Source organism: Exophiala xenobiotica (assembly GCF_000835505.1).
Source record: "Exophiala xenobiotica strain CBS 118157 unplaced genomic scaffold supercont1.1, whole genome shotgun sequence".
Taxonomy (NCBI): Eukaryota; Fungi; Ascomycota; class Eurotiomycetes; order Chaetothyriales; family Herpotrichiellaceae; genus Exophiala; species Exophiala xenobiotica.
Window position 1 is genome coordinate 4,723,824 of NW_013562494.1, and position 13,878 is coordinate 4,737,701.

The following is a 13,878-nucleotide window of genomic DNA, read 5'->3' on the forward strand; positions in this document are numbered from 1 at the left end:
GCGGGTCTGGCTGCAGGTATCTGACTTGGTACTGACCGCCATACGATGACAAATGAGAGAAGATAATCAAGCACGAGGATGAAGCAGAGTCATGAGTTGATGGGGAAAATATTATCCATTAAATGTCCAGCAGATGCTCACAGCCAAGGGAAAAATTGTCCATCGCAGTGTAGATAGAACAACCAACTCAGCCGTTCAAGGCTCATCATCAAGGCATGGGGCTCATCATGTGCTCAAAGTAGTGGTACAAACATGTGACTGACCACCCAGGTCAAGTCACATCAGCAGAGCCTAGAGACCAGCATTCCTCCGCAAAACGAATGATTCAAGTTGTTGGGGTATCGACTATTGGTACATGTATTCCGCGCTGTGGTCAAAAAAAGAAGTTGGTACACGGACTGGATGACGAGACAGCCAATCCTTCATCATGCTTGGTAATGCACGGTGTCGGCAATGGTAGGGTTTGAAAGGGTTGTATTAAAGGCCGCGAGGGGTTGAAAAGTAGGTATGCAGCAAGTTGTACAAGGGTCAACGTGAATTAGGCGTTGGTAAGGGTGGAAGAATGTCCTCGTATCTGCACGCAGGCGCATTCCGCAGGGATTGGAGATTTCCCGGATTGGAAACGTGTTGATGCCAGCTCAGCCGACCGCTGCATGAGTGTCGTGCTGTGCATGCGTGGAGCCGCCAACGCATCGTTTTTTTTTTGCATGAAGGCATGACCTACTGACTCCATATCACCCAGAGGGCTTCATGTTGGTCAGGATATTGTGTTGGTCAGGCTCTGTTGGCGGATTGCCCATCCTTCGAGGTGGAGAAAGGCCCAAATATTGGACCAGGTCTAGGTTCGTATGCCATTGACCATGTGAGATGGATGATGAAGCTCGAGTCCAGCTGGAGCCGCGGGCTGGTTGAAGCCATAATCGATGGCTATTAGGAAGGGATTGATTTCCCGACTTTTGCCCTTTGCTGACGCTCATTACTTTGGAAGTGCTGGTAGAGGTCGATTGGGAGGAGGGCCCGGGCAGGGAGGATATTTCGAGCCAGCTGGCATGGTGATGATATTGTTATGCCCTTGGTGGGATAGTGGTTGAGTGGACGTGGTGGTCGAAGTGTTTGTTGCAATGCAGCGTGGTTGTCGATGTTTGTATTAGTGACTATAGCAGCCGTGTAGGAAGATGTCTGGTGATGGATTAGAAGAACGTGCCTTGCTGGGCGAAAGGGATCGTGTCAGATATTTATTTTTCGAGACCAGGCAGCCTCACCCCGGCACAACCGAGAGTTGTTCCAGAAATGGTGACGACGTGGGCACAGTCATCCTTGCAGGATACCTTTTAGCTTGGTGGTCCGCCCTGGGCCAGTGGATCCCGAGATGAGGCTGGCGGTGTGTGACATGATTCCCATGAGGTGGTGAAAGAGGTGCAGGAGCGACAGGAGCGACAGGAGAAGGGCCCATCAAGGCCCCTCTCAAAACCCTGGTTTCCACTATCCACAACCAGGTTAGGGGCGTCCGTAGCTGACATGGGCATCTGGCTAGGCGCGAACACTAAAACATCTCAGGCGCACAGAAAGGAGGTACCAGCTGACCGGGTGCCTGGGGTTGCTGGGTCACTGCCAGGGGAAAGGAGGAAATTTGTCGTTTTCGGCCTCCTTTGCCAAACTGTCCTTTGGCCCAGGACAGTCTGTTCCCTGCTTGGTGTAGCCGGACCAGATCACTATTCCCTCATCGAATTTACGAGTGCCCACTCTTGCTTCCACACTGCCAGCGGTGAGTACCATTTTTGATTATTTTTGTGCGCAAATTTCGCAGAGCCTGGTTGTCAAGTCGAATTCCGAAAATAACGGCCCAGTTGTCCCCGGATCAAGTCATGGCCGTGCAGGTCGGATGAGCATGTTCCTGGCGACCTCACTCGCTTGTATTTCCGGACGCGGGAGGAGTCTGCTGTGTACACATCGTTGCACCCACCTGATGAGAAGTATTCTCCGTTGTGATACGTTTTTGGTACCAGTACGGATACTACATGCAGCTGCCGACGTCTCCCGTATCTGCAACATGGGAATGGACACGAACCATGGTGTCCTCGGCTGGGCTGGAGTCGTTTATCCTCCAATACCTACGCTGCATCTTTGTGAACCGGTAAGGCTATCCGGTGCTTTCGCATGGATTACTGCACGGTAGAAAGTAAATTGGTCAGCAATTGAACTCGTGATCGATACCAACCCGGTCATCATCACCTATTCTGCCGTTGTTCCGTCCCTGGTAGCCTATGCCAACGTGGGAGATGGGTGGCGATTGGACAAGCTTCGCCTCGCATCGCCGAAGGTGCCATTGACCCCGGCTCGGCTGGTCACTGTGAAACTGAAAATCGGTGAATATCTTCTGACCACCACACCATCTTTTCCATTTACTCGCCGTCGAACAATGGCAACGCTGCTGATTCGCGGACGGATGCACATCCTCGGTACCCGTTCTATCTCCTCAAGCTGCGGAGTTGGACTTTGACAGCTCGAAGATCGGTGATGGTCTGCTTGCTTGCTGTTCGGCTAGTAAATGTCACGCGGGATACTGTTTCACATTGATTGTGAAGCGCGCGTCTGGATTGGCCAGCGCAAGCACACCGATGTTCAGCGTTAGCTGCCAGTTGGCGAAATGATCATAGAGGTACGTCAACCTTCCCAGTTTCTGGGCCTCTAGTACAAGTAGCATGAACTACTCGTACGATTGTGGACTCTTCTCAGGAGACGGACGAGAGAGCAACGCAATCGTGAACCGACTGAGAATGCTGAATCTGAAGCGCCCTGCACATCTTTCTCGAATGGCGGTTTCATCGCCGCACAGATGTTCGGTTCATCCGCGGTTCCACGCTCTGACCGTTGTTGAGCGCTTAACCATATACTGGTCTGATCCCGCAAACGGGCGTGCGCCGTGACGGGTTCCTGAAGATCCCTCTGAGAGTGTGCCCCTCGATCACCGCATGGCCTTTTGCCACCCCCCAATGTCAGGATCTCGATGCCTGTGGGTGCCTGGCGTGTTTCAGGTCTTGCCCCTGAGCGACCTGCGGCGAACCAGCCAAGTAGTCAGATTGTGTCAGATACAGCTGTTGTACTGTGTAGGCGTGCCACGGCGTGCGTAGGTTCTCATCGCTGTGCGATCGTCTTCCCGTCAAATCTTCCTGACGTTGGCAATTGATGTCATTCCCCATCATTCGTCACTCTCTGGCAGTGTTCTTCGTCATGGGCTGGTTGAGAACTCTATTCCTCTGACTGGAATTGGAACGAATCGGTGAACAGTTGTTTTGGTATGGAGTCGGTGGACTTCTCGAGTCATAAGCGAGGGAACGCATATCGCTACGTTGGCCATCCACAAAGACTTAACAGGGCAAGCTGACTTGCGCGTGCTTGCGCAAGTTTCAGAGCACTTTGTCAGCTGCGCACCTGCGACAAAATTGCTAAGTAAAGATGCACAGATGTCTCAAGCCCAAACGGGCAGTGGCTTGGGTCTAGAAACGCTGCACGTTCGCTTCTCGAATCTCGCATCGATTCTGTACGTTTGCCCTTTTCGTGTCTAGTTCAAAAGCCCGAGCTTCTCGCCAGCAAAGAGATGGTGGTAGCGGTGAGGCTGGACTTGGTCATCCAATTTTCTTTGTTGTGTTTAACCCTTCTTTGGATGGAGCAACCAAAACCCAGCCTAAGGCATCCCCGAAAGCTACAACAGCGGCTGCAGTGGCTTCTCTTGGGCAGGAACCTGAATTGCTAGAGACAAGTCCCCACGCTCTGGATACACAACAGTAGCAAGACGCAACGCTCAGGCTGGTGGTATGGGCAAGAAACTGTGGCCCTCGCCAATCAAGGTGATAACCTGTGCCAGCAACAGTAAAGATCAGTGAACATCACTATTCTGCAGCAGTTCTTTGCCATTTGTAGCAAATGCGACCGAACCTTGGTTCATACTAAGTTACCAAATCTTGCCCTGAACGCTCGAACATTCCCACGACTCATACAACTGGTGGGCGTGAGAAGAAGAACTCAGTGATACTCGTACAAGGCACCCGATGCCACGATCGGCTTGATATTCTCCTCGCAATTCTCCTGTCTCGTATCCGTGATCCAATCTCTTGCTTCAAGCCCAGAGTGTCTGCACTTGCGACTCGGGGCGAGGTGGAACGGGTCTGGCCGTATGAGGTTGATGCATCATGCAGGGCTTCAGGAGGGACAAGGATCTCCGCCAGCCACCACGTGGAAATTGCGTGACAACGCGCCACGATGCACTGTGAGGGAATAATAATCCCAAACCCCAGCAATCTGAGATGTGTCACATCGTGTTTCTATCGCATGCGGCTTAATCCGTGAGCTTGATCCATGCACTGAATTCCTCACATCGAATATGCTGCGGGACCTTGGCATGCTGCGATGTCCCCGATGGACCATTGCTGATAGGCTGACATTTTCGTTGCCAGTGTGTCTCGACTTGCGTCTCATGAAAAGGCTCAAAATAACCAGACGTGACATGCGTGAGGCGAGCAGATTCTCATCTGAAACGAGCTCCAACTACGAGCTTGCAATAGTCAGATGCGGGAATCCATTTCGTTCAGGTCCTTATTAGTCTCAAGGCCTGCAGCTGCGACAGCACGTTCCTGACTTGCGGTGTCGTTGGATCGAAAGATTTGATCTTCAGGAGTCATCGTCTCTCTGCTCTTGCGTCGATGCGATCCAGTCTTGCATAAGGGCCTGGGCATTACCTTCGACTCCCGATGATTTCTTTGCCGGACCACCTTTGCGCTCAATGAAGAGACAGAGCACCTTGCCCCAGATACTGAAACCTTCGTATACGGTTTCATAACCGAGCTTCTTCTTGTCATCGTCGTCTGTAGTGTTCAAATCAGCATCTAAACCTTCGTCTAGATCATCTGCCTGCGGTATCCGTGCAAGATTGACATCTTCTCCATCGCTTTCGTCCTGAATCAGAAGCGCATCCCCATCGGTGCCCGTCAGCTTCCTGCCGCTGTTGGTCTGGATCGGTGGCTTCGGCTTGAACGTCTTGTTTTTGACCAGAAGAGAGTGTCGAGTTCTGATATCTGTGAGAAATATAGAGACCTCAAAGTCGTCTAGACCATGTCAGAAACTATTTCCAGGGATAAGTAGATTCACCAACCTTGCTTCACCACATCTTTGACACTTTTCTTCTTCTTCCCTTTTCCACGTGCTCTTTCGTTCTCTTCCCTCAACTTTGGCAGGACATATGGTTTTACGGCTTCGAACACGCGCGGAAGCGCAGGGTCACTTTCTTTGAGGAGCCATCGCGATTCGTCGGCAGGGTTCTCAAGGAAGATGCGGCACTCAAGGACTGAATGTTTACTTATGCGCAAGTAGCGCCTGATAGGCGCCATTGCAGCCTCAAGTATGCTGCGCAGAACATCGAGACCGTGTTACAAATTTCCCAATGACGAGCGCAGGCAAGAAGCGCGTCATAAGCGATGGCCGTGGAGTGGCCAAGAGATTAGTTACTTTAGCTAAGCCGTGCTGAGCGTACCACGGCTTTCCACTCCGACTTCAACGAGAAACAATCTACCACTTTCCTGTGGCTATACAATGACTTTCCTGTGGCTATACAATGACTTTCCTGTGGCTATACAATGACTCCCGCCTTTAGGACGAGAGATCAATTGATGGGTAACAGGGGGAAGAGCCAGATTTGCAAGCTCGACTATGCATGTACTACACCGGCACCTACTTGAAAACAAGCAGCCTGTGGATGAATGATGATTCGCTCCATCAAAGTGACTGTGGAAAGGCTTCATATAGCTTTCTAGGGGGTTTCTAGAACACTCTCCATTGTCAAGCATCAAACAAACATTCTGTTCGATCATGATAAAGGGTACAAAGGAAACCGAGGCGAGTTGACGACCTCGATTCCAACTCACCTGAGCACTGGCTCTCTGCCGCTGCCAGACGGGATCAGTGGCAGCCTTGGGAACAGCACGAGGGATGGCTCAGCAGCAATCTGTCGTGAATCCGATATCATGAAGAGATCGCCGGTCTTCAGTGCCTCATGGACGGAATCTGAACACAGAGAAGCGTAGTGAGCGCAAATGCTGCCGCTTGTGATGTTGCGCTTCGCAGCGGTCTTCACAACACCATGTCAAACCTTTGGTAAAGCCATGTGAACAGTATGTTGACACCACATTCAACTTCTCACTTGCCCTCTCATCCCACTTGTGAACCCTCATTTGAAGACCATATCCGTTACTGGTGAGGAAGCCTATCATGGCTCCTTCCTCGACAACACCCAATTTCTCCAGGCCATTTCCCTCTCCATTGACCACAGGTGACTTTCACACTCCAGTCAGAGTCCCACGTCCTCGCCATGTCTTTGCAAGCCCTCCAACCCCAGATTCAGAAGCAAACATGGGACAACATGGACAAGGAAAAGCAAAGACTCTTTCACCAAGCCAGATATTGTTTGACATAACCAGTGGCAGTCCAATTCAAGGCAAACCGGCAGGACGCGAAGTGAAAGGCGGTAGCAATGCAGGCTCTCCTAGGGGACGGCACAATCGGAACTCATCTAACACCAGTCTCAAAACTGATTCCAGTTTCACTGTCTTGAGGTATGACACTTTCATCCAAATCATTATCCACCATGGACTCACCAGCGATCATCAGCGTCGACTTGGGCGGTATACATAAGCCTATCCCAAACTTTCGTCCTCATCTCTGGGCTCTTCTTGACACCAAGCGCGAGACTCTCAACCTTGACCTCTTCTGGCCGATCAAGCTGGACAACGAAGATGAAGATGAGGAGGAAGTGAACGAAAATGGTGATCCCAAAGGTGTCTTCCCATTCAAAGAACTCCAGCCTCTCAAAACCTTCAAGAACCTCCATTACCTTCAGCTTAACGGCATGATGCGCTCTTACCAACCGATCATCTGGGCTACTTGCTGGCAAAACAAGAACCTCACCAAAGTTCACCTCGAAATGGCCTTGGAACCACTTTTCTGCAAAGACATCATGCACAAATACCGGAAAATCGACGTCAAATGGACCTACAATCGTCTCCCCGAACCAAAGACGGAGATTATGTATTTGGGGGCTCATGGTGCTGGAGTCTTGCATGAAGAGTTTGGAGACGGCGAATACCTCGATCAACAAGCCATGAAAGCAAGCCAGCTGGACGACGTCAAGAACCTTCCTATTGAGAATGTGCGCTACCTACCCATCACTCATCTCACTTTGATGAACTTCGTGGTTGACGCTGGTCCTTTCTACCGCTGGTTCGATCCAAAGAAGTTCAAGGAGGTGACGTTCAAGGGAGACTGTATCGACGCCGGCTTCTCCTTGCCCCAAGAGATGTTTTCTACGGTCACAGTCAAGTCGCCGAAGCCACTCCCACCACCTCGCTGGGTCAAACCCGGCGAAGTCAAGCTCATCGATATCAAGAAGAAGCCTACTCCTACCGACACCAACACTAAGGTCGATACAGTTGGAAGTGGGCACGGACTCAAGAGCAAGATCAGCCAGATGATGCCTAAGTGGGGATCCAAGGGAAAGGATGGCAAGGAGCAGGATGGTGCACAAGACACCGCCCAGCTTGGAAGCAACATGAAGAAGATGGAACTCTAAGGAATGCACGAGCCATCAACGGACCTCGAGAACATCGAGACGGCGTATTGCAACGCGGGAAAGGAATGATCATGTCACAATAAGCGTCTTCTAGATAGACAATACGATCAAATGAGACACTAGCCGCTTAATGTACAATGTTTCAAGCCCAAAAATCAACATGAGGCTAACGCCACGCTACTAGACGTTCAATATTTCTGATAACCCCTTCCATACGAGTTCACACTCTGCGCATATCCATAACCCGGAGAAGGGCTACGCATGCCTCCCATCATAGGCTGCGCCTGCTGCTGGTAAATGGCGCCCGCATTGCCCATGGCTGGGGAGACTTGGACGTAAGGCTGCTTGAACCTGTCGTTGCGAACGCGAGACATATCAGCTCGGTAGGCCATGACTTCAGCAGCGTTCTTCTCGTACTTGGCGTCCTCGATCAATTTCTCATGCTTGCCGGCGCGGCGTTGGCGGATGCAGCAGAAGGCGAAGATGGCGACGGCGAGCAAGAGCACGCCGCAGACAACGCCAATGATGATGTACTTTGTCGTCGGGGTGAGGCCGTTCCATTTCTGCTTCACGGTCTGCGTGGTTGAGCTCGAGTTTTCGCCGTCGAGCTTGATGGGCGAGGTTTCACTGCTTGGGAGTCAGTATACGTATAGTAGTAGTATGGCTTGAAGGGGGTAGCGAAAAATGGAGATTGCATACTTGAGAACCTTGATGCTTTGGTAGCTGCCGGTCTTGTCGCCGTAGACGTATTGTGTCCCCGTGCTAGCGTCCGAGACTCGGACAGACTTGACCGTCATGGTGAACGGGCTGTCGCCGTAATTCGTCTCACCACCAGCCCAGTCGATCGTGCCTTGCTCGTTTTTGGGGTCGCCACCGGCCCAGATACCCAGTCTGACGTTGCAGGGCGTTTGGGGGAAGTTGTGCCCTCCATTTGCATCCTGCGCATTGAGCACACGGATCGACTGTCCGTCGATAAACCACTCCAGTTTCTCGGGGGTCCAGTCGACGGTGTAGTTGTGGAACTCGCCCTGCGCGTCGTTCACCTGGTGAATCGCCGAGCGGTCGTATGTGGTGGTGTTTCCCTTGCCGAAGTAGTTGGTTTGCACGTATGTGTTGTTGGGCCCTATCCATTCCCAATCCACCTCGTCCAGGTCGTCGGACTCCAGCACAATCGAGGACACGATACCCTTGCCTGGAGCGGCCTTCATCCACACCTCGACCTGGCCGAAGAAGATGTAGAAGTTGGTCTGGACTGTAGGCGCGTCGCCGCGCACATTGATGGTGAACTCGGCGCCCGAGTCGCCGTAGTTGGCGCTCCCAGCTGTCCAATTCCATACGCGATCCGACATTATGCTCTTGGTGAAGTCGATTGTGTAGTTGGACACGCCGAGGGCGGTGTCTGCAGGGCAGTCGTCCTTTTCCATCGGGTTGCATGCTGTGAATGTTTGGGCGAGCGTTGTAGAGAGGAAGGAGAGGAGGGCTACATGTTTCGAAGTCTTTGAGAAAAGCATGGTTGCGGTTGGTCGTGAATGGCTATGTTCCTCGTAGCTATGAGAGGAAGTATTTGAGACAGATGCAAGTCAAGGTCAAGCTGCGAGACAGGTCGACACAATGCTTTGTTCGAAATGAATATTCAGATGGCTGACTCCGGGTCTTCGTCTGTGGTCAATGCTGAACCGTGCGACGTGGTGGCACTGGTGGGAAGAAGATTGAGCTTGAAGCTTGGACTACGGAGTAGAATGAGCGTGGGCACGCGTCGCAGCACAGCGGCGACAGCGAGACGATAAATGAGAGTCTGAAACTGCAGAAATGAGCGGCAGCGGGCGACACGATGGTGTGTGCTCGACAGAGAGGGAGGTCGACCAGCAGACAGAATGTGCGGTGACGAGGGAGATAGCTGAGAGCTCAAGGGGTATCGTAGGAGATGAAACGCGCACTCAAACACTCTTGCGAAAGGGGCACGCTAACATCCAGCTTCCGCCAATAATCAAGTGGCTGAGCCTCCCGACGTGTTCGACCGTGCAGACCTCACTTCTTGTCGGCCCGTCGGCCGTCGTGTCCTTGTACGTAGTAATCCTCTTCAGCAGTGCTCCAAGGTTCGTGCACAAATGGATCGACTTGATGCAATTTGCCCATACCCCCAGATCAGCGTGGTGCGGACCCAAGCCGATGATCTTGATAAACGTTGTGGCTGTGCAGCTACTGTACCGCGGTTTTGCTGCATCTAGAGCCTTGCGAGAGAGCATGCGATGTCAACGGGCGCAACATCGAAGTGGTGAAATGAGATCGGTATGCTGCTGTATCACTGGCATTGGCCAAGGTGAGACTTTCGCTTTGAAGGTCTTGAACATCATTCTTTCATTCATGGGTGGCACAGAGTCTCCTCTATCTCTATCACTGGACTGGGGAACTGGTTGAAAGGAATCCCCGAATCCTGGAATTTTGCATCAGGTACATGATGTGCAGCAGGATCATCATCGATATCGGCTGGATTTGGCGAACGATCACAGGAACGTACGGAGTAGAGGTTTTTTTTTTTGGTTTGAGAGAGATTGAAATTTTCACCAAGAGAACGACGATGGTCGAGCTCCACGCACCGACCAGTGTTGCAGAGAGATTTACTCAACTATTTCACTTCACCACCCGGTTTGTGAGGTTCTTACTAATTCCCGCACGATGCCGCCGTGGTCAATAGCAAATTTTCCTTAACTTTTGTTGCGGTCGAAGCAGCCGGATCATGATGTCAAATATTCCCGGCATCTGCCCGAATCCATACGGACATAGCAGCCTCGTGGGTCATTAACACCATCCTCCACCTTGAATGCTTAGAAATGCTCGAATACCCGTCCTGAACTTGACATTTTACGTTGATTCTCTGCTTTTACATTTCTGACTCCTGCAGCAATCAACATGGCACCAACAAACCAAGCAGCTTGGCTCCCGAAACCCAGGGAGAAGTTGGAGATTAGGACGGCAGAAATTGGCAAGCCGGGTCGAGGCCAGGTTCTGGTAAAGAACAAAGCGGTCGCAATCAATCCTGTTGACTGGAAGATACAAGATGGATATTTGCCCGCCGAGAAGCCAAGGATCCTGGGGCAAGATATCGCAGGAGAGATCGTCGAGGTCGGAGAAGATGTCACCGAATTCTCCAAAGGCCAGCGTGTGCTTGCCCATGTCGTTGGTCTGGCGACAGGCAAGCCTGAAGAAAGCGGATTTCAGAATTACAGTCTTGCACCAACGATCGGCACATGCCCTATCCCAGATGGCATGAGCTTTGAAGAAGCGTCCGTCCTACCACTCGCTCTTTCTACAGCTGCAGTAGGGCTGTTCTCAAAGGATCACCTTGCATTGCCGAAGCCGAGTCATGATGTCAAAGAGTCCGGGAAGACGTTGTTAGTCTGGGGTGCAGCGTCGTCCGTGGGGAGTGCGGTTGTGCAATTGGCAGTCGCTGCTGGGCTGAAGGTTGTTGCGACTGCCTCAAAGAAGAACTTTGATTTCTGCAAAGATCTAGGAGCAAGTCAAGTATTCGACTACAACAGTCCGGGGGTCGTGGGTGACTTGACAGCCGAGCTACAGAAACATGATCTTGCCGGTGCATATGATGGTAAGTGTCGACCTGATAATCTCCTCCGCTTGCTGCTAACTTTCACTTCAGCTATTTCCACGAGAGATACACAATTGAACACCGCCCAGGTGCTGGCTCAGCTAGGTGGAGGTAAACTGGCACTCACACTCCCTCCAACCGACGAGATTCCTTCGACAGTAACAGCGAAGAGTGGTACGTATTCTTCTTCTTTTGGAAATCAATCAGGCTGACCAGGACATTTAGTGTTTGCCATTGTTCTTCTTATGCAGGACAAGGCACTGGGAAATACCATATACCGTGAGTTCCTGCCAGCTGCCCTCAAGAGTGGCCAGATCAGACCTCTGCCGAAGCCCGAAGTGGTTGGCAACGGTGTGGAAAGTATTCAAGCTGCACTGGACAAGCAGCGTGCAGGAGTGTCTGCTGTGAAGATAGTGGTCACTCTGTAGAGGCCGCAATGGGAGTCCTCTCTGGGCCTGGCAATCGAAATGCCATAGGTAGCTTCAATGACATTGCAAAAGTGAATATCGCCTACCTTATGTATCTGATATTCAGCACATTCGTGTGCGGGTGCCGGAAGGTCAATCTTGGACTAAAACAGTAAGGCGCTGTCTGCGGAGTTGGGTCATAAATCCAAACCACCAGACAATCGTCAATGAGTTCAGGCTTACGTTGCAAACGTTTGTTTGTTCGACCTGCACTCTCATTTCGTGCCACGAGAAGCCTGCGCTTGCAGCTCGATGCTCAACGCACCATCTATTCAGACATGATCACTTTCCTGAAGTCCTGAGCGTGACTACTGCTAGTTGATCTCCATCGTCACAATGGCGCAGTCCAAGCTGCCTGAGGGCGTCCATTCGTTTCTGGATACTGACTTGTACAAGCTGACGATGCAGTGTGCGATCTTCAAATACTTTCCCTCTGTCGACGTCGAGTATAAGTTCACCAATCGGACACCCCAGATGCGCCTCAATAAGCAAGCGTTCGCATGGCTAAAGGAGCAAATCGCAAAGCTGGCAAACATCAGACTGTCGCAGCAGGAGCTGGAGTACCTGAGGAGACACTGTCCGTACTTGAGCTCAGACTACCTGGACTTCTTTCAAACCTTCCAGTTGCGGCCTTCGGAACACGTCCATGTTAAGTTCACACCAGTGGACGACGCGTACGGCAATCTCGATATCACGGTCGCAGGGCTTTGGGTTGAGACTATACTCTACGAAATACCTCTCCTTGCATTGACCAGCGAAGCCTATTTCAAGTTCGTGGACAAGGATTGGTCTCCCGAAGGACAAGAAGAAAATGCATACCAGAAAGGAGTGCGGTTGCTGTCAGCAGGCTGTCTGTTTTCAGAATTCGGCTCTCGAAGAAGAAGAGATTTCCAAACCCAAGATCAGGTGGTCAAAGGTTTGGTGAGGGCATCAAAAGAAAAGGATTGGCCAGGCAAACTGACTGGTACGAGCAATGTCTACTTCGCCATGAAGCACAGTATCCCTCCGGTTGGGACTGTGGCGCATGAATGGTACATGGGCATTGCCGCGCTTACCAACGACTACGAACATGCCAACGAGCAGGGTCTTCGCTATTGGCTCGATTGTTTCGGGAAAGGTGTACTTGGAATTGCCCTCACGGACACTTTCGGCACAGAGGATTTCTTCAAAGCCTTCAACAAGCGTATCCCTGCAAAGACATCGGCCTCAAGAGACTCGGCCATGGGCTACTCTGATGAAAGCAACCCTTCTGCGGAGCAACCTACATTCGCCGAGGTATTTACTGGCATAAGGCAAGACTCGGGAGATCCCAAAGAGTATGTCAAGCACGCCAGTGACTTCTACAAGTCTATAGGGGTGAGCGGGAAAAACATTGTATTCTCAGATGCGCTCAATGTGGACAAATGCTTGGAGTATAAGAAAGTGGCAGAAGAGTATGGCTTCAAGCCTTCTTTTGGTGTGGGAACTTTCTTCACGAACGACTTCAGCCGGAAATCCGATCCACAAACAAAGTCAAAACCTCTGAATATTGTCATCAAGCTGTCGAAAGCAGGCGGCCGACCGGCAGTCAAGATCTCTGACAACATTGGGAAGAACACGGGCGACAGTGCAACCGTCCAAGACGTGAAGCGTCGGCTAGGCTACATCGAACAGGAATGGAGGGGAGGTGATGAATCTAAGAGGTGGTGAACAGGTGATGCAGTTTGTGATGTGTCGGACCATCGGCGAGCAAAGAGCAGAATGTCGCAGCCTTGCTGGACCCTAGCGACCTTGTGGGTCTTAGATCGAGGCTCTGTAGAGCTGTGGGGTGTGGCGGGAGGACTTGATTGTCGAGCCATTGGGGCGGTCAAACGATAGTTGCGGGAGACGACTCACCGTTTCCCGAGCAGATGGCGATTAATATACTGGTGCCTAGAACCTACACAGTCACAGAGTACAAAGGAATGATGGACCGTGATGCGCCCGACGTGCGCCGCCACGATGATTACGATCATCATGATCAGGTGTGTCGCAAATGATAGCGGACCATTGCGGCAAGGGACACTCCGCAGACAAGCAATTGATGCTCGTTTTCTAAGCTCGAACAGGGCACGATTTTGGGCCAAGCAACTGCTGAAACGATGTTTAGTGCGGCCGTAACGGGTCCATTTTGCCTGAGGCAAGTTGGGAACACTGGTGAGGCCAGACGG

The 13,878-nt window shown here is 51.5% G+C and overlaps 5 protein-coding genes across 5 annotated transcripts; 3 read left to right on the forward strand and 2 right to left on the reverse strand.

Annotated features, from left to right (window-relative positions):
• Positions 1-3,680: 3,680 nt before the first annotated feature.
• On the reverse strand, positions 3,681-5,431 carry PV05_01853 (uncharacterized protein). The gene is made up of 2 exons (XM_013466901.1): positions 5,150-5,431; positions 3,681-5,102 (listed from the first exon to the last, which is right to left on the reverse strand). Exons 1-2 carry the CDS (start codon positions 5,382-5,384, stop codon positions 4,669-4,671), a joined length of 669 nt encoding a protein of 222 aa, XP_013322355.1. The 5' UTR covers positions 5,385-5,431; the 3' UTR covers positions 3,681-4,668.
• A 971-nt stretch (positions 5,432-6,402) lies between these two features.
• PV05_01854 (uncharacterized protein) lies at positions 6,403-7,618 on the forward strand (the record flags this gene model as incomplete). Its single annotated transcript, XM_013466902.1, has 2 exons — positions 6,403-6,605; positions 6,661-7,618. 2 exons carry the CDS (start codon positions 6,403-6,405, stop codon positions 7,616-7,618), a joined length of 1,161 nt encoding a protein of 386 aa, XP_013322356.1.
• A 47-nt stretch (positions 7,619-7,665) lies between these two features.
• On the reverse strand, positions 7,666-9,528 carry PV05_01855 (uncharacterized protein). The gene is made up of 2 exons (XM_013466903.1): positions 8,318-9,528; positions 7,666-8,245 (listed from the first exon to the last, which is right to left on the reverse strand). The coding sequence occupies exons 1-2, from the start codon at positions 9,127-9,129 to the stop codon at positions 7,807-7,809; spliced, it is 1,251 nt and encodes a 416-aa protein (XP_013322357.1). The 5' UTR covers positions 9,130-9,528; the 3' UTR covers positions 7,666-7,806.
• Positions 9,529-10,289: 761 nt separating this feature from the next.
• Positions 10,290-11,732, forward strand: PV05_01856 (uncharacterized protein). Its single transcript, XM_013466904.1, has 3 exons — positions 10,290-11,222; positions 11,274-11,396; positions 11,448-11,732. The coding sequence occupies exons 1-3, from the start codon at positions 10,529-10,531 to the stop codon at positions 11,648-11,650; spliced, it is 1,020 nt and encodes a 339-aa protein (XP_013322358.1). The 5' UTR covers positions 10,290-10,528; the 3' UTR covers positions 11,651-11,732.
• A 124-nt stretch (positions 11,733-11,856) lies between these two features.
• Positions 11,857-13,712, forward strand: PV05_01857 (nicotinate phosphoribosyltransferase). Its single transcript, XM_013466905.1, has one exon. It carries the CDS (start codon positions 12,026-12,028, stop codon positions 13,376-13,378), a length of 1,353 nt encoding a protein of 450 aa, XP_013322359.1. The 5' UTR covers positions 11,857-12,025; the 3' UTR covers positions 13,379-13,712.
• The last annotated feature ends 166 nt before the right edge of the window (positions 13,713-13,878 follow it).